At 50.1% G+C, this 26,484-nt stretch overlaps 1 protein-coding gene across 1 annotated transcript in view; it reads left to right on the top strand.

The window, feature by feature from the left end:
• Positions 1-26,484, top strand: part of PAPPA (pappalysin 1) — a 248,894-nt gene that overhangs the window by 178,063 nt on the left and 44,347 nt on the right. Inside the window, exons 14-18 of the mRNA XM_061201000.1 lie at positions 2,762-2,930; positions 5,114-5,297; positions 13,576-13,786; positions 14,380-14,551; positions 22,913-23,060. Coding sequence (XP_061056983.1) covers positions 2,762-2,930; positions 5,114-5,297; positions 13,576-13,786; positions 14,380-14,551; positions 22,913-23,060 — 884 coding nt within the window. The remainder of the gene's footprint in view (positions 1-2,761; positions 2,931-5,113; positions 5,298-13,575; positions 13,787-14,379; positions 14,552-22,912; positions 23,061-26,484) is intronic.

Raw genomic sequence — 26,484 nt, 5'->3', positions numbered from 1 at the left:
GCCTGGAATTCCTTCTGCCCCAAACCTTTGTATGGCTAATCCCTTCCTCTCATCCAGGTCTTAGTTCAGGTGTCCCCGAGGAGGCTTCCCCTGACCCCTCTGTGCGTAGTGTCCTGCCCACCCCTCCCCTAACAGTCACCCTCTATAATGTCACCTGGGTTTAGTGCCCTTGCAGTATGCATCACTATCTAAAACAAGCTTATCGATTACTTTTTTTGGGCACATGTCCTCCCTCCTCAAATACACACGGTGACAGGACTCTTCCACGGTAGCCCTAGTGTTTAGAACAGTGTCTGCTGCGCAGCGAGAGCCCCAGGCAAGTGTGTTGAATGGATGAGCCAGTGGCTGACACGTCCCCTGGTTTTGACAGTCTTGAGAGGTGGATCATTTTATCACCTCCACTTGACAGGGGAGGAAACTGAGGCTCAGGGTGTTACATAACTTTCCAAGATCAAACAACTGATAAATGGCAGAGCTGGGGCTCCCAAATTTGCCCACTTGCTAAGCCCTAGGTTCTTTCCATTCTAGGAAACCAAGTTTTCCAGTTTATCCTTTTCCTACAAAGAAGAACCTTAATAAGCACAGAAGGAGGGAGGGTGCTGTTTTTATCTTAATGGCCCCGTAGCCCTGAGAAGCCCAGAGCCATTGTCTTTCAAAAAGGGTTCCCAGAGCCCCCCTGGTGGTCATCAGATGGGAGCCCAGGGACCTCCTGGGAGCGCAGAGCGGAGAACGGCCAAACTGTAAGGTAAAGGTCAGAAGACTGGCTTGGAAGCTGGTAGCTTACAGAGTAAATCTATTTAAATTGGAACCATGTGGCTCTTTCCCCCAGCGCTTACACAACGTGAACAGATGCATTGTTTGGTGTCAAAGACCTTGCGTTGACTCCACAGCTACAGTCTCCGCATGGAGCACCGCAGAGGCTGTCAGGAGCAGGAAAGAGGGCGGAGAATCAGAACGTCTCAGCAAGTGTCACTTAATCCCACTCACCCTGCCTTTCTGAAAGGGGGGGGGGGCGGTGTGTGGAGACTGCAAAGCTCACATCGGTGCGGGTCTGAGACCTGAAGCTAAGGCTTGCCCTTGTCTGCGTATTTTAAAAGTGAATTTGTCTGTGATAAGTTTTAGAGATGTTAGCTCCTCACACCCGCCCCCCCACCCCCGCCCACCCCACTTATCCCACTTTAATTCTTACCATACTTTTGAGCAGGGGATAGAGAGTGGGGCTGAGTAACCATGTTCCTATAAAATCCTCAGTGGGGTATCCTGGAAACTGGCACCAAGAAAAGAGTTGGGAATTTCTTCTTAAGTTGGTTTGACCACCCACCACTCCTTGTGTCCTAGATAGAAACAGGAAAAAGAAAGCTTTGAGGCTCTAGATGGCAACCTCGCTGTCTGTGCATACTGTATGCCAGGCGTTGGGTTAGACAGAGGGACAAGTTAGAGAGAACTGCCTCCTGGAAGCTTTCAGTGTTCAAAATCAACATCTCAACGTCTACAAAGTGCTTAAGAGTTATTGCAAGACACTGCCACCATTTGTTTCTTGCTGTTTAGGAAACAGCTGTTTCATGCGAGGCATTTTTGTTGGCAGTGGGAAGTATACGGAGGTGAGACAGGCGTTATCTCTACCCTCAGGGAAGCGCTTGTCCAGGTGTGAGTGAGGTTAACAGCAAGGACTTGGGCGTCACACATCTGGATGGGAACTTAAACAAGTAACTTGATCTTGCCGGTCCCCGATTTTTCCAACTGTAAAAATGAATAGCACTTAGCTCATAGGGTTGCCGTGAGGATGGGTGAGCTCATGTATATAAGCAATCGGTGAATAGTCACTAATGTTATTAAGCGTCTGCATGACGGTAATATGAGGGGAAAGATCACCTGAGCACAGGAGTTTTATGTTTTTTCCGTTTCCTTAAGGGTTAGTTAGCACACATTCCGGCACACGGTGGGCACCCAGGACCTGTGTTTTCAATGCACGAAGCAAGAGACCAGGCTTTTAGAGAAAGGAGGGCCCAGTGTGGCAGGGGAACTTGCCTGGGACATGTGAAAGCTTCCTGTAGAAACTTACATGGAGCTCGGACTTGAAGATGAATGGCACGATCTCTGCACAACTTTTCTAACAATGCATAAGTCACTTTACAGTTTATAAAAGACTTCTACTTTCAGTACCTCAGTTGAATCTCATGGACCTATAGGTTGGCCGAATTTGAGAGTACGCTGAAGCTCAGAGAGGTGATGTACTTTGCCGAAGTTAGACAGCTTGTAGGTAATAGAGCATAGATTTAGTCATACCATTAGCTACCATTTATTGAGTGCTTTTGTGTGCCAGGAATTCCACTCTGTGCTTTTGCTGAACTATCTGATTTAATTCTCACAGCGACCCTCGGAAGTGAGTACTGTTATAAAATATGAAGAGGCTTTCATTCAACTCATTGCCTGGCAGATAAGAGACTCAAAGAATACTTGCCGTAATCGTAATGATCCCCATTTTGCAGACGGAAAAACTGAGGTTCTGCAAGGTTTGAAGATTCATAACATATAAGGTTTTCAAGCTGTAGGATTTGAACTCTGGTTTGTCTGTTTCCATAACTTGTGCTTTTAGCGATAAACTTTGACCACTGCCTCCAGAGTCTTGTTCACTCTCTGTGTCTCCAGTTTCAGTCTCCGGAGATTTGGAGAGGAAGCCCATGAGGTTTTGTCTTGCAGCTGGAGTGCAGTCGTCCTGCAAGAAAGCGCCCACTCACCCTCTTGTTTCTTTCCTCCTCAGCTGCGTGCACTTCGCATGTGAGGCCAATGACTGCCCGAAGCTGGCTGTGGAGAACGCTTCTCTCAACTGCTCCAGCAGTGACCGCTACCACGGTGCCCAGTGCACCGTGAGCTGCCGCACGGGCTACGTGCTCCAGATACAGCGGGACGATGAGCTGATCAAAAGCCAGGTGTGCGCAGGTGCCGGTCCCAGAGCTCCTCCCCAGCCCAGGAAAGGCTGAGCGGGTGTGGAACCTGCTCTCTGCTGAATCCTCAGCACTTAAAGTACTGCTGCCCCATAGTAGATGCTCAATAAATAGGTGTGGATTGAATGAATGATGGAGTCAATCTGGGATTCCTGTGCAGAGGAACATACAACATGTACCAGAGTCCCCATATAGGTTGCAAATCTGGAAAACCATGGGCTGAGCATGAATTTTGGACTGAAACCGTCACAGTCAGAACTCTGCTACAGTCGAATGGGCTGCTTTCAGAAGAGGTGAACCCTCTGTCAATGAGGTGCTCATTCATTCATTCGAACATCTGCACACTGGGAACCAGATACTATAGTTGGTGCTAGAGAAAAAAGGTCACTGAGCTAAGCCTAGTTCCTCCACTCAAGGAGCTTAGTGACTAGTGACCACGAGCAGAAGATGAGTGAGTGATGGCCTCACAGTGTGCTAAACACTGTAAAGGGAAGTGCAGGGTGTTGTGGAAGCACAGGGGGAGTCAAGGAAAGCTCCCTGGAAGAAGCGACATGAAAACAGAACTAGAGAGACAGACAGAGGGGCGCGTGTTGTGGGGAGGGAAGGAGGCAGGCTCTGGGCACAGGCAGGAATGGTATGTGGACGCCCATTGGTGGGAAGGAGCACGCCACAGACAGATGTTTCTTTTACTGAACTCACCCAAGCAATGAGGCTGGAGGGGCAAGCAAGTTGCGCTGGTGCGAGGCCCTGTTAGCTTGGTCAGGAAGTTTGAGGGTCATCTTTAGGGCAGCAGGGAGCTGTTGAAGGAAGTGGCGTGGTCAGATCATGGTGGATAAAGGTCCTTCCAGCGGCCCACCTGGGTGTGGCTTGGAGTCTGGCGGAAGACTGGCCGCAGGGAGAGCCATCGGGAAGTCATCAGAAGAGCGTGTGGAAGAGGGACGAGTCCTGCATGAGGGTAGTGGCAGCGAGTGGACTTGAGATGTAGCAAAACGTTGCTTCGGCCAGTGTGGCTATGGGGTCTCGGGTGGGTGAGGGGAGTGGCAGTTAGTTAAGCCCTGAGATTTGGGGATTCCAGGTGCAGCCTCTTGGGGGGCCCTGCCAGCGGACTCCCACTTCGTGCTCCAGGTACACAGGGCACATTCCTTGTTGCTGGGAACACCTGTTTGCACAGTCCCCGTGGGACCTCTGGGACCCTCAATTGCTTGTCTTAGACACCTGCTTCTGTGTGTCAGACACGGAAGGTCTGAAGTCCTGTGGAAACAATTAAGCTGGTTTTGGCAGTGAGGGACCTCTCCTCCCTTGGATGTGTGCTTAAGAGGGGAAAAGTGTCCTATGCTTTTAAAATCCCGACTCAACATTTGGCATCCCCGATCCCCTGGGATTCGGCAGTCGCTGCCTGTCCCTCCCTTGGCTCTGTAGCGTGGCCTCGCCCTTCCACCCCTAGCCCTGCCATCTTCTAGTTTGGGTCAAATCCCTGTCAACCCTTTCATTTTCCCAGGCTCGTTCCTTCTTCGCGTCTACCTCTCCCAGCTATTGAGCCATCACATCTCAGAGTAGGGAGTGGCTCTTAGAGCGATCCTTGGGTTCAACGCCAAAGGGACAACTCAAGGAAAGGGACCTGCCCACGATCTCATAGCACAAAGGACCAAATCCAGCTCTCCAGTCTCCCCTGGCGATGCCCACTCTGTGCCAAGCACTAGAGGGTGAAACACACAATCTCCTCCAGGGCCAAGAAAAGTTACAAAGATCAACAGCCAGTGTCCCAGTGCTGTGCCGTGTTTCAGAGGCTATTTCGTGAAGTCATCAGGCCCCGAGAGAGGTCTGAGTCTTAAGACTCTCAGCAACAGAATGGAAATAATGATCTGAGAGACTCTCCAGACAGCAGTGAAGAGCCTGGGCTCAATTCCCACTTATCCTTTTTCCAGCTGTGTAGCTTGGAGCTAATCACTTAATGTCTCTTCAGCCTCAGTTTCTGCAGCTGTAAAGTGGGAACTGAAACACCTCCTTCAAACAGTTGTTGGGATCCTGGAAAGGGAGCTAGAAACACTAAACATTGATCTCTGGGCGCCTGGCAAGACCCTGCGCCGTAGCCTGGGGGAGAAGAGGGTTTCGCCACGTCTTGGGGCTTCCATCTGCCGTTCCTCACTGTGCCCGCCCCCGCCTTTCAGACAGGACCCAGCGTCACGGTGACCTGCGCGGAGGGCAAGTGGAACAAGCAGGTGGTGTGTGAGCCGGTGGACTGCGGCGTCCCGGACCAGCACCACGTCTACGCCGCCTCGTTCGCCTGCCTCGAGGGCACCACGTTCGGCAGCAAGTGTTCCTTCCGGTGCCGCCACCCGGCGCAGCTGAAAGGTACCGCCCTTCCTGTGGGGGACCTGGTGGCTGCTTCCGGGTCCTCCAGCTGGGGCTCAAACACCAAGGGGCGGACAGGCTTTTATCTGTGCTTCTGATTCCTTTCTGCCCGTTGTATTTACGTACACTGCCTTGCTGTGCAGCTGAGGGGAAAGTGGAGTACGGATACGTACGGCATCTCTAAGATCTTTCAAATCTTGCAAAAGAGGAAAGAGACGAGAAGGAAGGGGAGGAGGGTAGAAGGAAGGGAAAGATTCTAAGAAAGTAACATTTGGAACTGAGATGACCAGTTCACTGGGTAGGTTTAGGGCCCAGTAAGCCTAAGAGGTAAGTAGTAGTAGTATTCTCATTTTCACAGAGGAGGAGATCCAGGCTCAGAGAGGTGAAAGAACTTGTCCAAGATCATGCTGTTAGTGGGGGGGCTCCACCATGGGGCCCAGGTCTGTCTTTTTCCAAAGCCCACTGCTTCTCCTTAGGAAGGGGTAGCCCAGAGAGGAGTGGTTCTGGGCAGAAAGTGCTTACGGGGATCTCGTGGGCGGGGTGCTAGGGGTATTTGGGTGAGTAAGACATAGTCTGGCAAACTGGAGAAGAGGACTTATGTTGGAAATGAGTGAGAGGCTGGCCTGGGTGACCTAGACTGTCAAGACTAAAAGTGCTCTTTAAACTCATCAGGAATAACTGATGATTGGAAAGATGGTGCAGCTGAGGTCCAGTGAGAGGAAGGAAGGAACTTGTACAAAATCGCAGAGCAAGTTAGCGGCATTATCAGAACGACGCTCTTGGCTTCTAGTTGCGTATTGGATTTGGACATTATACTCAATTCTCACAGGTGCCAGGACTCTCTCCTTTGCTTGGTTTATCGGAGGAAACATTGCCCCTTTATCAGACATGCCAAATGATATCTCACTAAGCAGGTGTCCTACCTTGGGGTTCATCATTCTATAGACTGGGAATGAGTGGACTTCTGTGGAGTGGGGGGGCGGGGTTTGGAGGGAGGTGTGTAAATCCCCTTCAACTTAGATGTCATATTGCAAATTCATGAGTTTCAGGCATTTTGATCATTAGAGAAAGTCAATAGTGTCCCCAAATTTTCAAGGAAATATAGAACTTCAAAAGATTACTACACATAGTAAGACTCAATAAAGTGTATAGACTGGGTGGCTGGATAAATTGATGAAAGTAATACCATAAGAAATGTTTCTTTTAAGAAATGAGTGAAGGACCCGGCAATCTCACTAAACTGCCCCAAAAGAAAAGCAGGAAACACTTCTGGGATACATCCTTTAGGTCCCCTCATTTTTTTTTTTTTACCCAAGAAGATTTGAATGTAAAATCATTTTATTTGAGCTGCTATAGAGATTGAGATCTGAGAGAGGTGAAGAGACCAGTGGAAATTGTAAACCCTCCATCTTTCAGGTTACCTGAGCCCTTCCCTTGGCCCCATTTGCCCAGAAGTGGGGCCTGTTAATAACTCCAGACTAGGAAATCACACTTCACCTCTCAACCAGAGGCCCTTGGGAAAGGGAGGTGTATAAATTAGCATTGATTGTTACAGCCCTCATTGTGGCTAATAATAATCCTTAATCAGAATGATTCAGGCCCTTCTGCCATTGCTTCTCTGCTTGACTCTGGTGGAGGGGGTGACCCCACCATGTAGACATGGCCCCAGGAGGACCGCCATTTTGATAGTTGTTGATACCCACTTTGCTCTTCCCTTGAAAACACAGGGCAGCATCTCTCCAGTGGCCACATTGACCCACCAGGACCCACTGGCATACCATGCCCTTGGTTCTCAGCATCATCTGATGCTCAGATTCCAGGTTTGATGCTTTGGCTTGGATCTTCTGGCAGCAAAAACTGGGCAGAGGTCCTTTTACCCCTCTCTTGAGCTTGTTAATGGTGCTTCTTAAGCCAGAAGATAAAGAGGTGATCAAAACAAAATTTTACCACATTTCTTGTTTGCGTCCCTTTCCTCCCTTCGTTTTTCCTTTCCCTGCAGCGTGATTTAAGCAAAAAGAATGTGAGCTTTCGTCAGACAGACTGGGATTCCACTCCTGGTTCTGCCCCAGCTGTTTGATCTTAGGAAAGGAATTTCACGTCCTTGAGCCTCAGTACTCTCATGTGTAAGATGGCTGTAGGAGCAGCCACGTTGAAGTGTCATGTTGAGAATTAAAAGAAATGGTGTGTGGAAAGTGCCAGGGCCAGAGAAAGCGCTTAGTAAATACTCATCTCCAAGGGGCACCCTTATGAGAATCCCGGCAGTGGCTACCCTCTCGGCCCCTGACCTCTTTGTCCCACGGAGTCCTTAGTCCTGGGAGCTGTGGAGACGCGGTCCATCCTCCATGCTCCTCTCAGGACCTGGAGGTTAGTGTCCTCAGTCAAACAGCCACCACCCAGGAGAAGCACTGAGTGTGGCCCTGAGACTGATAATGCAGGTAGCACCACAAACTCACTTGCCCCTTAGAATCCAGGTGTAGGCAAAATACCCTGCGAACTCACAGCCCTAGAATCACTCCCGCCAAGGTCCTTTATCAAATGACCACTAAAAGCACAGACCAAACCTACAGACATGCACGAGGGAAAAAATACTCTCAAGGTAAAAAAAAACCTTTCAAATCATAAATGTTTAATTAAATGACTAAAATTGCAACGTTACTTCCATGACCTCATCAGCCTCACCTCAACCATGTGGGGTGCCCTGGATATCAACTCTGGAGTGGGGCTTCTGAAGCAAGCATGTGCTCATCCTACAAAAATCTTTCTAAGGACTTCCCTGGCAGTCCAGTAGTTAAGACTCCGTGCTTCCACTGCAGGGGACGTGCGTTCGATCCCTGGTGGGGGAACTAAGATCCCGCATGACGCGTGACACAGCCAAAAAAAAAAAAAAATCTTTCTAAAAAGCCCACTGTCTATTTCTGTCTAACCTCAGATTTCAACTCAGTCTATTCACTAGTTTCCAGAAGATACCTAATACCATCGAGCATCTTCCGATTTCTTAGACTCTCCTGAAGATAGGGACGTGAGGTGAGTGCCCACAACCTGCAGTGTCCAGGTTCCCGCCCAACCTCCGCTCTCTTCCTCACCCCTTACCCTCTCCCTCAGAATCCTGTCCTGACCTCCCTTCCTCTAGGAATTTCACATCCTCTCTCAGGCAGAGACCCTTTCATCTTTCTCAGAAGCAGATAGCCAGCCCTGGAGGATTCCGCTTTATCCCAATGGTCTCATCAGGGCATCTTCCTCATAAAAACAGGGTCACACCCAAAGAGGAATTCTCATACCACTCCTAAGAGAATGCTGCTTTCTTCCTCTTATCATCCTCTTACTTTGGAGATAACAGGGTCTAGGATGTCACGGGGTCCAAACCACCACTAGGTGCTAATGATAAAGCACTACTCAAATCCTTCCTGGGGACCTGAGGAGCACTGTGGAGAAGAAACTTGTTCAAGATCACACAGCTGCTTACAAAGCCGCCTTTAGATATGAGCAGTGATAAGAATACAGACCAAGCAGCAGTTTTATCTCTTAGATAATTCTTCCTGTCTCCCTCACTCCCTCACCCCCACTCCACTCTGAATGGTCGCTCAAGCTTCAGGAGTCAAGCCTAGTCTTACTTCAGGGTTCTTAGCTGCTGCCCCAGAATCCCTTTGGCCTTTTCTAAACCATGCCCCTCAACCCAGAACTCCCATCAAACCCTGAAACAGAGGGCAGAGCTGGGAGAAGCCTAGAGGTCACCAAAGCTAATCATTTCATTGTGCAATGCAGAACCTGAGGTCTAAGAGAGGAAGGCATTTATGCAAGGTCACGTATGAGTTACCATCAGCACTGGGGCCAGAAGGTCACCCAGGGGTCCTGACCCTAGAAATGGTGCCCTCTTGCTAGGTGCGCCATTCCCAGCAACCTGGTGAAATAATCCCACTTTTGCATTCCCCAGCCCCTCCTATATGGCAGGTGTCCAACATTCCAGCCTCTTTGCTCCCTCTTCTTAGGACATTCTCCATCAATTATCCCTGTCTGTGACTGCATCTTAGCACATTCTTTTTCTTTGTGTCTAACATACGGGGCCTCTTGGTAAAGAAATTTGGAAGTGAGAGACACCGTTCTGGACAGCGAGGAAGGGGAGGGAGTGGTGAAATCTTACTCTATGACTGGTTTTGATTTTGGGATACTCCACTCGTCCACATTCCTGATTCCATGAGGTTTTCTCTAGACAGCAGTTCCTCTTTGGCCATGCTCTTGGGTGCAAGCTCTGTAGCGGGGCCAAGAGAGCACGCAGGAGTCAGACAGACCTGGAGTGAGCCCCAGCTGTAGTTTGAGCAGCTCACTTTCCCACTCAGGGACTCACTTTTCTCACCTACAAAATGGGATTAATGACAAATTGGGTTATTAGGAGGATCAAGGAGATGGCGCCAGTAATTCTTCCTAGGCCTGCCTCATAGACTCAATTACAGACAGCTATTGGTAGAATTCCTTTCAGACATTTAAGGGGGGGAAATGGACAATTAAATAATCAAAATGTAATCTGACTCACCCAGGCTGGAGCTGAGAGAGCCCAGTTTTACTGAGCAAATGATGCTTTCTGGGATTGCCAAGCCCAGCTCAGATTTTCTCTTTAACTCCTTGGGATTCCAGGAGCCTAGAAATGTGCTTTCAGGACTAAAATTGGCAGATGATTGCATGCTTCTCTTGGTACCTCCATTTCTCCTGCCTCAGCTTCTCCCTGACTTTATGCAGCCCTAGCACTGGGTGAGGCCTCTTCTCTATTTGTCTTCCTTGTTCTTCTTCTTCTTCTTGCGCTGTCACTTCTGTCAAGGTCTGTTTCTTAACAGGAGCAAAGAAGCTGAATCTCCTCCCAGTTCTACCTTTGGTTAATGCAACCTCCTGAGTGCTGGTTTGTCCTTATCCTGGTCCAGCTAGCTGCATTTTTTGTTTTCTTAATACAGTGGCCAATATCCTTCCACATCCTAAAATATTAGAGCTGGGCAAGAACTTAAAGACGGCTTTGGTTTAGGGACAGAGAGGTTAGGTGACTTGTTCAAGGTCACACGTAGATTCATAATACTCCACGCATTTAACAAATGGATACTGAGGGCTTCCTATGTGCTTGCCACAGGGTAGCTTCTGGGAATAAAAGAATGAACAAGACCAAGTCCCAGACCTTAGGATGTGGGCAATGCCAACACCGTATACAAGGCAATAAGAAAACCAGACATCGGTCTCCTGGCATTTCCCTCCTTGTATTCTACTCTAGGTTAATTTCAATCTTAAAGGCACTCTCAAAGAAATGTGGTCTTCTAGATACTCTTTAAAATACAATAATAAAAATAGATGTATTTCTTTTGACAGTACATTTATAGTTATTTTAATACTCACTAGAGATTGAAATTTCCTTAGCCTGTAGACAGGCTGAGCAAGATTCATTTTCCTGACTTTAAAAGATGAACAAACAAAAGTACAGGGTCACATAACTTTCTGACACCGTCTCTGACATCGGCACTCTTCCCCTCAACCGGGGATTCCAGGCTCAGAAATGCCCTCACCTCGTGTCCTGAGTCATGTTCTCCCAGGAAACACAGGGAGAGGAATGAGAAAAGGAGGCATGGAAATGATAGAAGCGTCAGGATCTCTTCTAAAGCCAGTTACCTCTGTGGGCAGCTGGAGCTTAGTCCCACCGGGGAAGAGTGGGAGACAGGGTAGAACATTCCTCTGGAAACTGTCTTGCTAATGCCGCAGCTCCTTCCCTGGTTGAGTGCTGCTTCCAGGAGCACTGACACCTCAGTGCTGTGAGCTTGCCCTGTGTGCAGCAGAGCCTCCCTGGTCAGAACAAAAGGCCTCCAGTGACAGATGGCTGCAGGTGCGGTAGGCATCCTTCAATGTATAGAGGTCAGAGCCAAGGGGACGAGGGCAGGGCATGGACAGCGGTGTCCTACCCTACTTTCTTCAAAGCCCCAGGGTGGCTGCAGGGTGGCGGCCACAGCTAGGGCGTGGAAATGCTGATTCTGCACAGTTCAGTGCTTGCTGTGAGGTGGGGCATGTCCATGGTCCTGAATCACCGGTTCCTGCTTTAGCGTGCTTCTCCTTTTGACTGTGGTGCACAGCTAACTCCTATTTACCCTCTCCCAGAATGTACGTTTCTGGTTTGCATTTTCTCTCTTGATTAACATTTTGCGATTTTTATGTTAGTTTGCCACAAAGGAACCATGACTTCCACTTCGTGATCTATGATTTGCATAGCTGGTAGGGTGTACTTTTAAAGCACCTCAACCCTTTTTCCAGAGATATTTTATCCTTCTTGGGAAATTTAGAGAGGGTGTGCTTCCCTTATCTTTTGTGACTCCCCTCCCCACTAAGTGCTTGCTAAGCCGGGGCTCTCCCAAACACTGCCCCCGTCACAAGGGCCAAGCGAAAAAGCAGTTTATGGTCTCTGGTATTCTGGAGCCCTCTCTGCTTCTGTGGAAGCCAAATGAGTCATCCTTCCACACCCTTTTTTCTTTTTACTTGATGTAGAAATATCTGTAGTTTGCGGTGTCACAGTTTATCAACGTGGAATCCTCTGTGGGGCTTGCAGACCCTAAACTGTCTTGTACTCCCCAGATGACTCACACAGACACAGGAGGAGAAAGAAAAAAGTGAACGGGGAGAGAAGCAACAGAGGAGCCTACATACCCTCCCACCTTTCTTCTTTTTCATGCTTTATTTCTCTCCATAGTACTTCCCACCTTCTAGCCTACTAAGTAGTTTGCTTTTTTAGGATATTTTCATGTGTTCCTCCCTATTCCACTAGAACATAAGCTCCAAGAGGGCAGGGTTTGGGTTTTGTTTTGTTCACTGTGCTGTCCCAACGTAGACAAGAGTAGCTGGCACATAGTAGGCACTAAATAGATGCTTGTTGAATGAATGAAGGCTTCCATGCGACCCCTATGGTCCTTTCAGGTCTGCTACTGAAGGCAAAGGTTAGGAGGGAGAGAGGGAGGAGGTGAGGAAAAAAAGAAGGGAGGGAAGGTGGGAGAGAAGAAGCAAATAAGGAATTTGACAGCACAGTTCATAAATGTTGTTTCGTCTTATCTTCTCATCACCCTGAAAGGCAGGAGCATTTGCTTTCTCTCTGTAGGTAGGAGACTTGGGGCTTGGCTCTCTCAGAATAGATCCTGAGAGCTCTGCTGAGCAAGTATAGCCAACTTGCCATTAAAAACCACAAAATCAGCTTTAAACCCCACTTTCGTCTTTTACTAACCAGGAGAACTTGGTCAAGTCACTTGTCTCTCTTAAGTCTCTGTTTCCAAGTGGGAGTCATCCTACTAAGAGCACTGTGGTGAGAATAAATGAGATCACATAGCAGAAGTACTCAGTACGTCGTAAACGATCAGTAAATGTCAGTTTCATCCCAATCACCCCTCCAACTTCCCAATCCCGGAGCCTCCCATGTGATTCCAGTCGTGGTTGTCAACACCTTTCAAGAATAACGGGGAAGAGGAGAGTTTGGTTGAGAGATCCAAGTTTCAGGTCCGTCTCTAATTGTCTTGGGGAGGTTTGGGGCAGGCTGTGCATCGATAATATATGACCTGGCAGTGAAAAGCCTGAGTCCCCGTGTTTTACTTTCATGTGTAACGTTCCCCATCAGGCCGGCTTCCCGATGGCAATCAGCACGTCTGTTGGAGCTGGCACGGGCTATGGGGGACATGCTCATTTGTCAGCCGCTTTGGCAAAGCTTCACCGAATACTGGGGCCTGAAAAGAAGATCAAACCTCCAGATACCACAACGCTCTCACTTCCAGGCATAAGGGGGGCTAGGACAAATACAGGGGTACACGGCTCAGAGAGGGAGCGGCAGCTAGAGGTCACACAGCACACTGATCCCAGAGGTCGGAGATGATTCTGATAGGAGCTTGCTCTGCCAATTATGAGAGGGCAAGTGCCTTCATCTCTGGGCTCTGATGTCCATGGCAAAGGAGGGAGGATGGATTGAAGGATTATGGAGTTCTCTTTTCTATGCAGTATAAGAGGTTTCAGAATCAAGAGTCAGGAGCCTTGAATTTTAATTCACCGTAGACATGGGGCACGTCATTCCCCGAGTTGCATCTCCTTTGTTTTTGTGGCAGCTCTTTCTCTCCCTAGGTTCCTCAGTTGTAAGTGGAAGGTTCTGGAATTATATGTGAGAGATCCTCTGGTTCTTCAAGTTGGCTTCAGTCCAGGCAGTGCTTGAATTGGGCTATCAGAGACCACCCTCCCCACCCCCGACCCCACCCACCCCCTGCTAACCCTGCCTGCCTGTGTCCTCCAGGTAACAACAGTGTCCTGACGTGCATGGAGGATGGGCTGTGGTCCTTCCCAGAGGCCCTGTGCGAGCTCCTGTGCCTGGCTCCACCCCCGGTGCCCAACGCAGACCTCCAGACGGCCCGCTGCCGGGAGAACAAGCACAAGGTGGGCTCTTTCTGCAAGTACAAGTGCAGACCTGGATACCACGTGCCCGGCTCCTCCCGGAAGTCAAAGAAGTAAGTGGCGCTGCAAAGGCAAACTCACAGGTGCCTCGGGGGAGGAGAGCCAGGTCTGGCTGTCTGGTTAGAAGGAAGTGCTCACTTCTCTGCTAGAGACAATACCCACCATTCCTCCCATTCTCTCTGGTGGGAATCTAGAAGGATATTGTGAACAACTGCCTGCTGGCTGTGTGCCCTCAGGCAAGTGACTTCACTTCTCTGGGCCTCTATTTTTCAGCAATAAGATGGGGATGATAATAACAGTTACCACATAAGACTGCTGTGAAAAATGAATGAGGATGTATATGTAAAGTGCTTGCAAAGTGCCTGGTATATAGTAAATGGTGGGTATTGATACCATCCTTGCGCCAGGATCCATCAGAGGAGATGGGCCAGCAGGGCTTGAATTTTATTTCAGTCCACAGGTAACTCTTGCTTGGCCCTGAGAAAGGAATGTTTACCTTAACCCCTACCACCCAACAGGGCAGGCAGGGAATCAGGAAGGGAAAAGGGAGACGTGAGGCCAGCCGGCTCCAGAGAAACGTGGGTGCAGAGCGTGGCTCCCGCCATCGGGTCCTTGAGATGTCTCTTCTTTTATCTCTTCCTTGAAGGCGGGCCTTCAAGACCCAGTGCACCCAAGATGGCAGCTGGCAGGAGGGGGCTTGTGTTCCTGTGACGTGTGACCCTCCTCCACCGAAGTTCCACGGGCTGTACCAGTGCACGGATGGCTTCCAGTTCAACAGCGAGTGCAGGGTCAAGTGTGAAGACAGCGATGCCACCCAGGTGAGACTCCTTGAACTTGAGGTCTATACTTAGGTCCTGCTCCTCTCTGCTTACCAAAGACCGGCCAGTGTTTTAAGAACCACGCCCGCTAGGAGACTCTCTGCGGATGCCAGAAGTGTATAATAGCAACGTCAGCAATGCAGACATAGGAGCTGGGTTCTCGCCGTCTTTCTTTGTAATCTCTCTGAGCCGTGTTGTCCTACCTGTATCACTGCCTTTTACTGGTTCAAAGATTCTTAGCTCTGAACGCCTATGAAAGAAATCATGTGTGGAATCCCAGTGTATGAAGTCGATCCGAGTTAAGGAGCGACCAAGGCTGTTTTGCCAACTTTCTACCACCGTCACCACTTATGTTGGTCCCTGAAATACTTAAAATCATGACTTTCACTATCTTGAGACGTCAATTGGCTCCTCAAGCATAAAGAGAAAGGGAACCATATTTAGACTAGATGGACAGTTTTGAGGATACTGTGGAAGAAGGAGGGACAGAGGGAGATGGAATTTTATCTCAATCCACATGTAACTGAGACAGAGTCCAACACTCCTGCCAGCCCTGCGGAAGGACTTCTGTGACTGCGTTTTCCTTCCTCCTGACACATACTCCCCCACCTCCGCCCACTAAGACGGGTAGGGAATCAAGAATGGGAAAGAGAATGAGGAATCAGCTGGCTCCAAAGAAAACTTAAGTCCACAAGGAGCTCCACCCCTGAGAGAACCAACCATTTAGGGTTGACACCTCAAGCCCCATGACTCACAGGTGTGAAAGGCCAGGGTTCAGCCAACTGGGCCCCAGTGCAAGTTTCTTCCCCTGTCAGTCCTTAGTCTTTATTAGCATCTACCAAACACCAGACACTGTCAAAGCAACATCCTCAACCCCTCTCACTCCCGCTCCCACATCCAAGTAGCCACCAAGTCCTACCCGTTCTCTCTCTCAGTCAGCTCCTGAACTGTTCTCACCTGTCTCCAGTGCCACCACCCTGACTCAGGCCACCAGCATCGCTCTCCCGGGCCACAATGCAGCTTCCTGACCTGCTTTCTCCTTGCCTCTCTGCAGTGTATTGTTTGCATTTCAGCCAGAGTGGTTTGTTTAGAGCACAAATGTAATCATACCAGTTCCCCCGCTCAAAGCCCTTTGTGAACCAGCGACCCTCATCTCCCTTAGGATAAATCCCACCTGTACATTCAGGACGTCTCCCCCATCAGCAGTAAGACGGATCTCCCCTTCACCTGGGCATTCTCTGTGAAAAAGCCCCTGTCACCTTTTCCAGCCACCTCACTCCTAACCATCCTTCACAATTCAGCCCAGGTAGCCCTCCTTCCAAGGACCTTTTCCTGACCCTTCCACTGTGGGCTCCGTGCCCCTCCTAGGGGTCCCCCCCATTCACAGCATCGACCACACTGCATTGTAATTCATTTCACATTCCCCGTGCAGGGTTCTGAAATGCCTGACCACAGCTTTCATCTTCCCTGTGTTTTCAGCACTTGGGACAGTGCCAAGCACCTAATAGGTGCTCAGGAAGTGACCGGGCTTGAGAAAGAGCTGCCGTGAACATGCAGGCCAGTCTCCTCATTTTCCAGATGAGAGAGTCACTCACCCACCCAAGGTGACATAGCTGGTGTCGGCTGAGTCGGAATCGGAACCCAGGTCCCCCCCAACTGTGGACAGACTGAATCCAATAGGCAGTACCTGAAAAGCTCAGGGATGTCTGTGTACCCGACTCATTCCCATCCCCGGCTGCCAGGGAAGCAGAAGCCAGTGCCGAGAACAAGCAAAGGCCAGAGATTACCCTGGCCTCACGCAGCCGATCAACTTCCCTCTCGCCCCCTTACAGAAAACTGTTGCTAGCAGCTACCAGCACTGCTGAGCCGAATAATTTTCTGGCCGTGGTCACGTTATCAAACCGAAACCCAGTCTGCCTGTGGCCTGCCAAGTACCTTTCATGGCCAGTTTGTATTTAAAGGAGAGGAAAATGTAAATTTATCAGACGACTCAAGCAGTTCTGTTTGGCAACTGGCAGAGAGGCCAGACACAAAGGAGCAGGGTATTGCTTGCCGGCTAAAAGAATGAGGGAACGCATGCCAAATGGGCTCCTAATACAATTGACGTTTCTAGTTTGTACTGCAAATGAATTTCCTCTACCCTCAGACCAGGGGCCTGAGAGCCAAATCTAGTATTCACCTCAGATCCCCTCTTGCTGCCTGTAAGCACAGCTGAAACGTACGGCACAGAGTATCTTGAATCAAACAGCTTGTGTGGAGCGAGAATTCTTTGCTTTCCAAACAAGTTCCAGATCCTGGCGAGAGAGGACAAGGGCTGTTGCAGGGGAGGTTCACATACTCCTTCCCACTGCCCCTAAAAGCAAATTAGCGAATCAAACCTCGACGTCATTCGTTCCTTGGGAGCCAGTATGATGCTGGATCTGGTCCTGGCTTCACCACTTACTAGCTGGAGGACTTGGGCAAGTTGTTTAACACTTTAAGCTTCAGTTTCCTCATTCATAAAATGGGGGAGGGGGAATAATGCTACCTACCTTATAGTTTATTTGTGAGGGTTAAATGAGGTAATGAAAGTAAGGCATGTCTATGAGTAACCCCTGGAATTGTAGAGTGTACAACCTATGCCACCATGCATGGCAGCCTTGGGGAAGGCACAAATGAACTAACCTGCCTTTCAGGTCACTTCTAGTGGAGAGATGCCACGTGCCTCATGATGTGCCACGTGGGCTCTTACAGAACCTGGAAACAAAGGCAATGGCTTGAAAGTTAGCCCTCTGTCGGTAGCTAGCCCCAGAAAGTCAACCGTCATGCATGAGACCAGGATTTAGGTTGGGGAGACCAATAGGAACCATAGGAACCTGACCTCTTGCTCACATAAACCTGCAGAATATATAGACTCTCTAGATGAACACTACCCCATAGAACCTTCTGCTATGATGGAAATGTTCCACGTCTGCACTGTGCAATATGGTGGCCTCCAGCCATGTGTGGCTATGGACCGCTTGAAACACGGCTAAGTGACTGAACAACTAAATATTACATTTTACTTAATTTTAAATCATTCAAATTTAAATGTAAACAGCCACACTTGTATAGTGGCTACCATATTGAACAGTTCAGCTCTAGAATTTATAGTGTTATTATCCCTGTAAACCAAGACAGAGAACCTTAACAATAACAGCTTTTAAAAAAAATTTTTTTAAGTATTTCCTGACTGCCAAACTGAAGCCACAGATTTTCTCTCACTTTGACACCTCATAATAAACTTCTGAAAAAAGAAGCAATATGCCCATTTTGCAGATAAGGGAAGAAAGCTTGTGAAGCCAAGCTCTTGCCCACGGTTATGAGTTAGTAGGTGGTGATGACTGGCTCCAGGGCCCTGCTTTTCCCACTGTCTCCAGACATTTCCAGGGCAGGCGAGTGGCAAAGGACAGGGATTCCATCTCCAGGCGACTGGGGAGAAGTGCTAATTGTCTCAGCATTTAATCCAACTCAGATGCTCCTGAGCTGTCCGAGGTGATAGCACAGTGAGAAGCGTGTGGGGGGCTTTGTAGGTGATTAGGGGAGTGGGCTGTCTTGGGACGGGGACAGGGTCTGTGGGAGATGCATGCACAGGGGCTGCAGCAGGAGAGGAAGAAGCTAAAGGTGCTTTCGGAAGGAAGTAATGCACTCAATGGTGGACTTTAGCGACGCAGCAGGAGCCAGAGAGGAAGGGTGGGAGTGGAGCCAGGAATGCACCCAGTTCTTTGCACGGATCACAGAGGAAGGATGTAAAAGCCTTTCTGCCACTAGTGGTGTGCAGCTGGCCCTGCCTTTCTGGGTCTGCTCTGGACACAGCACAGCTCTCATATGTATAATGCCTCCCAGAGCAGGGGCAGCTTCTAGTTTCAGGGTTGTCACATGCTTGCCCGAGAATGCGGGGCTTCCTAGAGGAAGTCAGAGACATCCCAGGCCCATGTGATGTTGGAGGTGGGCCAGACCTCAAGAGATTTTCTACTGCAACCCACTTACCTTATAGATGGGACCACTGGAGCCCAGAGAGGGGAAGCAACGTACCTCAAGTCACACAGCAAGTTACTGATACCAGCAGAGTCAGATCTGACACAGAGTCTCAGATCTCCTAACCAAGTCATTGCACAAGCCACATTTTCTGCCCATCCTTACTCCTGGAGCTGCGTGTCACCCCTGTATCTCACTGGGAGGAAGCAAAATGCATGTAAGGCCATTGACTGGACACATAGGCAAAGAGTGAACAGCAGCTGTGATTTATTGAGCATTTACTACATTTCAGTCTGGGCTCAGTGCTTTACACAGACTACTTCATCTAAGCCCCACAGCATCTGGCATTACTGTCCCATTTTGAAGATGAGGAAGATGTGGTTCACTGAGGTAAAGTGGCTTGCCCACCTTATACAACTAGGAAGTCCAGGTAGAACTGAGACTCCAGTTGTTAGGTCAGGCTGCCTCCAAAGCTTAACTGTTTATATCCTGCACTGCACCTTGCGGTTCTGCCTTGCTCTGACGTTGCCATGTTTCTCTCTGCCATTTTTTTGTTTATTTTCATTTCTGCTAAGTAGAAAAAGTCTAGGTCTCCCTCTCCACTCATCCCCCAGCCTCTCCTCCCCACCTCCCCTCCCCTGCATTGTAGTAAAGCTCAGAGGCTTACAGGAAGAGGTCTGGCTCTGGCCCCGATGACCTCCGTGACTTGGGCCTGCTGCCTCCCTATTTTGGCGGCTGCCATTTCTAAAATGTGGGTGATGCTTGGGCTGATTCTGAAGTTCCCTTAGAGACAGTGCAACAGGGTGGTTAAAGAGCTCAGCTAACCCCTAGAGAGCTCGATGTGTGTGTTAAGCTCTAAATGCTTCACGTAACCTAACCCACTTAATCCTCGTGGTGACTTTCTCAGGCCGTGAACTGCAGGCTTATTTAACAGTTGAGGAAACTGAGGCAGAGAGAAGTTAAGGAACTTCCCCAACTCTACACAGTGGGAAAGTTGCAGAGATGGGATTTGAACCTGGGCAGCTGGCTTAAGTCCATACTCTTAACCATTACACCAATATCATTTAAAAACTCATCTTTCACTTCCTAGCTGAGCCTCAGTTTCCAAATCTGTAAAAGGGACATAATTTCTACACTAACTACATTGTTAAAAGCATTTTTAAATGTGCGTAAAACACTTGGCACATAATAGGTATTTGATACTATATTATGTGCCTTCGGCTCTTTGTGGACCTGTGTAGCTAAAGAGGGGTCGAGAGAGCACAGCATGCTTTTTTACAGATGGATGCACGGGCACAGAGAGGCAAAATGCTTTGCTGAGGGATGCTCAGCCCCCTGGTGAGAATTTTCACCCTGGCATGCAGCACTGTGCATTTGGAGCCAAGTACACACAGTGGGTCCCCTGCCCCGTGGTCTCTGGTCTTCCCAGATTGGATCCTCAATGTCAGGTCATCTCTGATCAAACTAGACTCAGCATCATGGATCTACTCTGAGGGTCTGCACCAGGTGGTAGGCAGCCCTGAGTGCACCAAAATCTATTCCCAAAGGAGGATTCGAAAATCTGGAGAGGCTCCAGAAGGTCTGCCGTGCAGAAGGCACAGTAGGGGCAAAGGCATGGTGGTGGGAAGCAAGAGAAGTGTGCAGGAGAGACAGGTGACCACAGACTAGCAGGAAGGACATGTGTGTAGCAAGAGATGGGGCTGGACATGTCATCTGGGTTCCACTGTAGAAGCCCGCCCTGGACTGCCAGCCCTCAAGTAAGCCTTGTTTGAAAGTCCAGTCCAGAAGGATTCCGTCCTCTGTAACGCCGATTTAGTCAGCAGCAGAAAAGTGTCCGATGAACTGGGCAGGAGGGAGAGAGTCAAGATGTAGCAAGACCAATACCTTTACGCTCCCACCTTCTAGAGTGGAGCCTCCCCAGTCTGAAATTCCCTGAGCAGATTCCAGTCGGTTCTAATACATTCTCTGTTGCAAACCGAGCTCTCCAGCCAGCTCTGGCCCACATAGTGCTGAGGTCTGCAGCCCTTCAGGGGCTGGAGGCCAAATGCATCATAGGCCCAGGCCAAGGCTCCAGGAAATTGGGGTCAATTTCCTACTCCCATGAGGGCCCAGCAGAATCACGGGGCCTGGGGCTCTGGGAGGGAGAGTCGGGGTTCTCTGAAGCCACATGAAGCTGCCTACACTTTCCCTGAGCTCACATGGAACCTCTGGGTGGACTCAGCAATCATCCCACAGCTGCGTGCTTGGGATGGGCCACCCTTCTCCGTGGCCACAGAGGCTTCCACCGCAACTGGACCCTCCTCATGCTGGTCCACGTGAGGCCCAGAGAGGGGCCCCCTTTCTCTGTAAATCCCCTCTCCTTGCAGCTGTTTTCTCAGACACGGGAGCTTCAGCCTGCATCAACCCTTTCCAAGAGTTTATTTTCTCATGTGTGCACTCATTCATTTATTCCTGTATTCATTCATTTTTTCATTTACTCATTTCTTGATTCATGCATTCATTTCTCTTCTTGTGTTTTAAACAAATTCCTTCCAGAACTGTCACCTGTTGACTCCACATTTTGTTAAACAGTTCTTGAGTGAACAGAAATACTGAGTGACGAATGAATGGACCAAAGGCCAGGACCTGTTAAGTGTTGTGGAAGGCCCTGGGGATGCAGGGATGACTAAGGAGCTCATCGTCTAGGAGGGAGTAGATGATAAAGAGGCAGTGGGTGTCACAGACCTTCAGGTAGTGTTCTCTGCAGGACCGGGGTGGCATTAGGACAGGATGGCTTGTGCCAGAAAAGGTCTGTGCCGGTGTTTGGGCAAGAGGGCAGGGGAGAGGGACAGAGCAGACAGAAGGAGAAGCACGGACGTGTGACACCTCACGTGCTGCATTCAAGAATGCAGGCAATTGATGGAGTTCAAGGTTAGCGGTAGTGCCGTGGGGAGCAGGGAGCTGGAGAGTCAGGCAGAGTTAAGGCTCTGAGGGCTCTGGAGGCCAGACGCAGGGGCTTGAGTGGCAGCTGAAGGGCATGGGAGCCATTCCGCAGACATTTTCATTGGTGGAGCCTGGTCAGCTGCTGTGGCCTCATGTAGAGTTTCTCTTCTCATCCTAAACGTGAAAGAGGGAGACGATATACAGCTTGTTCTCACACAGGAGGCCCCGCTGTGCAGAGACTACCCGTGGTCCTCCAATGCCCAGGGGTAGAGTCCAGACTCCATAAGTGGCTGTTTAAGGCTCCACACCTTACCTGCCGTACCAGCTCATCCTCCCCGACTCCCTCTCTCTCGAACTTGCACCTACCCTTTGGCCTTCCACAGATGTCCTTCCCTCCCTGTTCTGCCTGATTCCACAGAGAATCTTGAAAACTCTTTTCCGTATGTCACCTCCTCTCAGAGGCCTTCCCAGATTTCCCCTCACATCCGGTTATCCTGCCCGGGTGCACACAGCGCAGTCACTGAGCACGGTCACGCTGGCGTGGCTGACGGCTCACGGGACTGTCTTCCCTCCCAGCTTCCTGGGGCTCACACTGGCTCACTTCATCTCACGACCCCACGGTCCTGGACCCAGAGTGGACACTAAGAAACGGTCTTTGGATTTAGGGGTGGTTCTGAAATTTCGACAAAGCTGGACACCTCCCGTTAGAATCTTAGATGTGCAAAGCGGTTGGGAGGAAGGACCACGTCTGCAGGCTGCATTTGCCCGTGACTTTGCAGAAGATTGAGAAATGGGAAATGTTGCCTATTTTAAAGAATCAGGGGGGAGGGCACAGATGGAAGTATCCCCCCACCACCCTCTCGGGGCCATTATTGCTGGAATGGAATGGTGCAGAAGGAAGGAAGGGAAGGGGAAGAAGAGGAGGGAAGCCCTGGAAGAGGAAGCTCCTCAGCGGAGCCAAGGTTGCCTACTTAGCACATGGCAGAGCCCTGGCCTGGGACGCTTTCTCATCGATTGAGAGGAAACGAGCCTTGGTGTATGCCTGTCTCCTTCCAGACAGCTCCAGGACCCATGTTTACTCACGGCACACGTTGGGGGTGCACGTGGGCCCCACCTTCTCAGTTAAAAAAAACCAAACAAACAAGCAGAACAAATTTCTCCGATTGAAATCTCCGAAAGAGCACTACTAAGATTTAGGAAACCTGGGAGTTAAACTCTCCAGGATGCTTTGAGCAAGTCTGTTCCCACACTGAGTCCTCAGTTTCCCTGTCTGTAAAATGGAGATATGACAGTTCCTCTGTCTGAGGGCGGTTGGGTTTCCACCACTGTTAAGAACTTGTTTTTTTAACATTTTCAGAGCTCTGGGGAGATGCAACACTCAGAGGCTTCTTCTGTGGAGGGTGGGGTCTCTCTTGGTCCTGACTGTGCTTCTGTGGCGTTCAGGGGCGCGGGAGCAACGTCATCCACTGCCGGAAGGATGGCACCTGGAGCGGCTCCTTCCACGTCTGCCAGGAGATGCAAGGCCAGTGCTCAGCCCCGGACCAGCTCAACAGCAACCTCAAGCTGCAGTGCCCTGAAGGCTACGCCATCGGTACGACGGGCGTGTCGGGGTGAGCAGTGGGCGGGCGCATCCTTCCAGGAGCTCGGGGCTCACGCCCTGCCGAGGAGTTGGGCAGCTGTGCTATGTGAGACCTTGCATGAGGCACTGGGGAAATGAAGAGGAATGAGACCAGACCCTGTCCTCCCAGAGAGAGAGTTCAGGGCACGGATGTTGGCAAAGCAGTGTTGGGTGAGCGTGCACAGTTACACTGGAGTACAGAACAGCTGACCGGTGCCTCCGGGGACACAGAAGGCTCCCAGAGGAAGGGATGCTTATACAGGGATTTGCAAGAGCTTGTGGGGTGAGAAATGGCATTCCAGGCAGAAGGAATCATGTGGCAAAGGGAGGGAGGTATGAAAACACGCATCCTATTTAGGGAAGCAATAGTGGTCCAGTGTGGCAGGCTTTGTTATTAATCTTAAAGTTTACGTAATGCTGATCATTCGTAGTACCGACTGTGGGTCAGTGCTGCACCAAGCACTTTAGAGGCATTATCTCGTATCCTCTCAATACCCTTTAACAGATGAGGAAATTGAGACTCAAAGGGATCTTTGCAACCTCTCCTTCTCCAAAGCCTGAGTTCTTTCCATGGCATTCCAGTTGCCTCCTAAATAAGGATAAATAGTGTTTTCAGAATACTATTTGCGTGGTGATAGGCCAGCTTGCCAAGTGAAGGGAGACAACCTGGGGTTTGATGCCAGGAGTTTGCCTGGTTGAAACCAGGTGTCTGGACAGACGCATTAATCACAGGCCCGTGGCTTTCTGGGGAGCTGGGTGTGCATTGAGTCTAACCTCAGTTGAGGGCAGTGATACTGACCTCTTGGGCTGATTCCCTAATTGACCATGACGAAAAGCACAGGGAATTGGACATCCTTTCTCATGGCCAGTGTGATTTATGGGACAATCACCAGGGATGTCTGGAGCAGAAGGTTATCTGTGCAGACACTCACTCCCAGCCACACAGAGTCAATGTGTTCCTCACCTAGTAAAACGAGTTATCGTTTCATGTCCAGAAGGGAGGCCCATGGCTGGAGAGCAGAGACGTGAGGGGGCCTGACCACTTCCTTTTAAAGATGGAAACGTGTAGCCTCCAAGTGCAGAGGTTCTTCACCTGAACTTAGAGTAGGGATCAACCCTCCTTCTTAGTCCAGGATGGGTCAGAAAACACCCATGGACATGTTTGCTGTTCCTGCTGATTCCAGAGGTACTTTAAGATCTTGCCGAGCCACCGATCCAAAGGACCCTGACCAGGAGGGTTGCGGAGAGGTGGGATTTATAGGGCCTGCCAGTATAAGCTTTCTAGAAAGTTGGGGCAACAGGTGTAGCAATGGCAAGTAGCTTCGGCTGTTCCATCCCAAGGCCAAGGCTTTCTCCTTTCCATTATCCCTGAGGGGTGTCCATGGCTCTGGACACGTCTGTCTGTGATGGGGTCTGTCCCCAACTCAGTCAGGGCATGCACGTGAATACTCAGTCACACGACTGGCCTTGAGCAACCCTGGGAGAAAAAATTCTGATGAAAAATAGACCTCCTGCATGTCCGCATCCACTGACACATTCAAGCACATATATTCATATAGGCACAAATAAACAAGCACAAATGCTTAACAACCAGATGCAAACACACATATCATGTGGTGAGCCCATGCCTAGCACGCACACTTCAGCCAGACACCACACAGATTCGTCACCCATAAACCTACGTGTAGCTCGCGCACACATACACAAGCACACCTCGTGGCCCCTTTGTACCTGTGTTGTGTGTACCTGTCACAGGCACAAGAAAATGAGCCAGAATGCCTGGCTCTCTGCTGGCCCACAGAATGGTCAAGAGGTAGGGGGAGGGGGTGACGGTAGCATTTGCTTTACCCGCTGAGCTTTTTCATGGTCAGAGCAGAAAGGGAAAGCACTCTGTCTGACATCGGAACCTGAATCTCCTTCCCCTCCTCATGCTCCGACGGCCGTGCAGATGCCAGTTTTATGAATACGGTGACCCGGGATGGGTGGTGGGCAGGTGAGGGTGCACGGGGAGAGCTGAGAGAGTAGAAGCGGCCTGGGGCACTGAGGGGGGTGGCCGGAGGAGGGAGGGGAGATGCTTCTCTCCCCCACTCCCCAGCCTGCTCTCCCTCCTCCCGCAGGCTGAGCCCCTCCCTGGGGAGAGCCCACCTCACCAAGGAGAGGGACTCGACCACAGGCCTCGTAAGCAGGGCAGGGGTGACGTATGTGTCCAGCTTGGTGGCTGGGGGCCACGTTCTGGAGCCACCCCGAGCAGCCTGGGGAGGCTTGTGTGGCAGTGAGGAGTCCTCAGAAAGTTGTTACTGCCACCAAGGCCGCTGCCACCTTCCCTGCTCCTCCCGGGAAGGGGAGGCGGGGACCGGTGAGATCACCACTCTGTAATGACGCCGATTAGGGCTCATATATCACAACACAGCAGCCTGGTCCTGAGGCCCAGAGCTGCGGCACGGGGGAGGGCAGTGCAGAGGGGGAGGTGCGGGGAAAGAGAAATTCAGATGTGACTGCTGCGCAAGGCGGAAGTGGCCTCCTGTGTTGACCAGATCTTTTTTCCCCCCCTTTTGGGATAAATAACCTTTGTCTACTTCTCAGAGGCTGCATCTTCTTTTTGCAAAAGGGTTTTATCATCGCAACCTTGTTTCATCCTTGCTCCCTAAAATCTTTAGAGCTGATCTCGTGACAGACACACACCACTAAGCCTCTCTGACTGCTTAGGGATCCCTCTTATTTTCATCACTCATCTTTTTTGTCTTTTTGTGTGTCCCCCGTTTCTTTCCTTTCTTCTGACCCTTCACCCCTCTCTGTCCCCTTCCACTGCTGCCTTCTTTTCTCTTCCCTCTGTGTCTCCACCATATCCATCCGCTGGGCTTGGAATTCAGAGGGGCGTGGGCTTTCATTCATGTCCCCCTACTTGCCAGCTCTGTGACCCGAGCTTCACACACTGCACGCTCTGGGATGGACGTGATGACACTGGGTGTGCAGGGGAACCAGTGACGGGTGAAAACCACCTGGCAAGGCCGGGAATACCCCCATCCCCACCTTCTGGGCTCAGTGGCCCCATGTTTAAATTAAAGAGGTTCCAAAGATTGTCCTGGACCCGCCACCCAACCCTTGCTACCTCTTCAGATTTTGTGAGTCTCTTAGATTGAAGAGGATGACGAGGTGGCAACAGGAAGGGCACTGGATAAACTATATATACATATACAAGTGTCTATGTATGTATAGCTGCATGTATGCATAAACATATATACATACTGTGTGTATACACACACACATACGTTTGGAAGGGAGCCTTTAGAATGGCTCACAGCATAGGATATTTTTCAAGAGAGTTGACTCTTGTAAACCATTTAGTGTTCAAGGGTGGTCTTGGCACTACGGCAGGGGAATGACCTCCTTAGGGCCC

Source organism: Eubalaena glacialis, chromosome 9 (assembly GCF_028564815.1).
Source record: "Eubalaena glacialis isolate mEubGla1 chromosome 9, mEubGla1.1.hap2.+ XY, whole genome shotgun sequence".
In the NCBI taxonomy this organism is placed as follows: domain Eukaryota; kingdom Metazoa; phylum Chordata; class Mammalia; order Artiodactyla; family Balaenidae; genus Eubalaena; species Eubalaena glacialis.
Note: the sequence above shows the minus strand (reverse complement) of the source record. Positions and strands in the feature narration are given on the sequence as shown.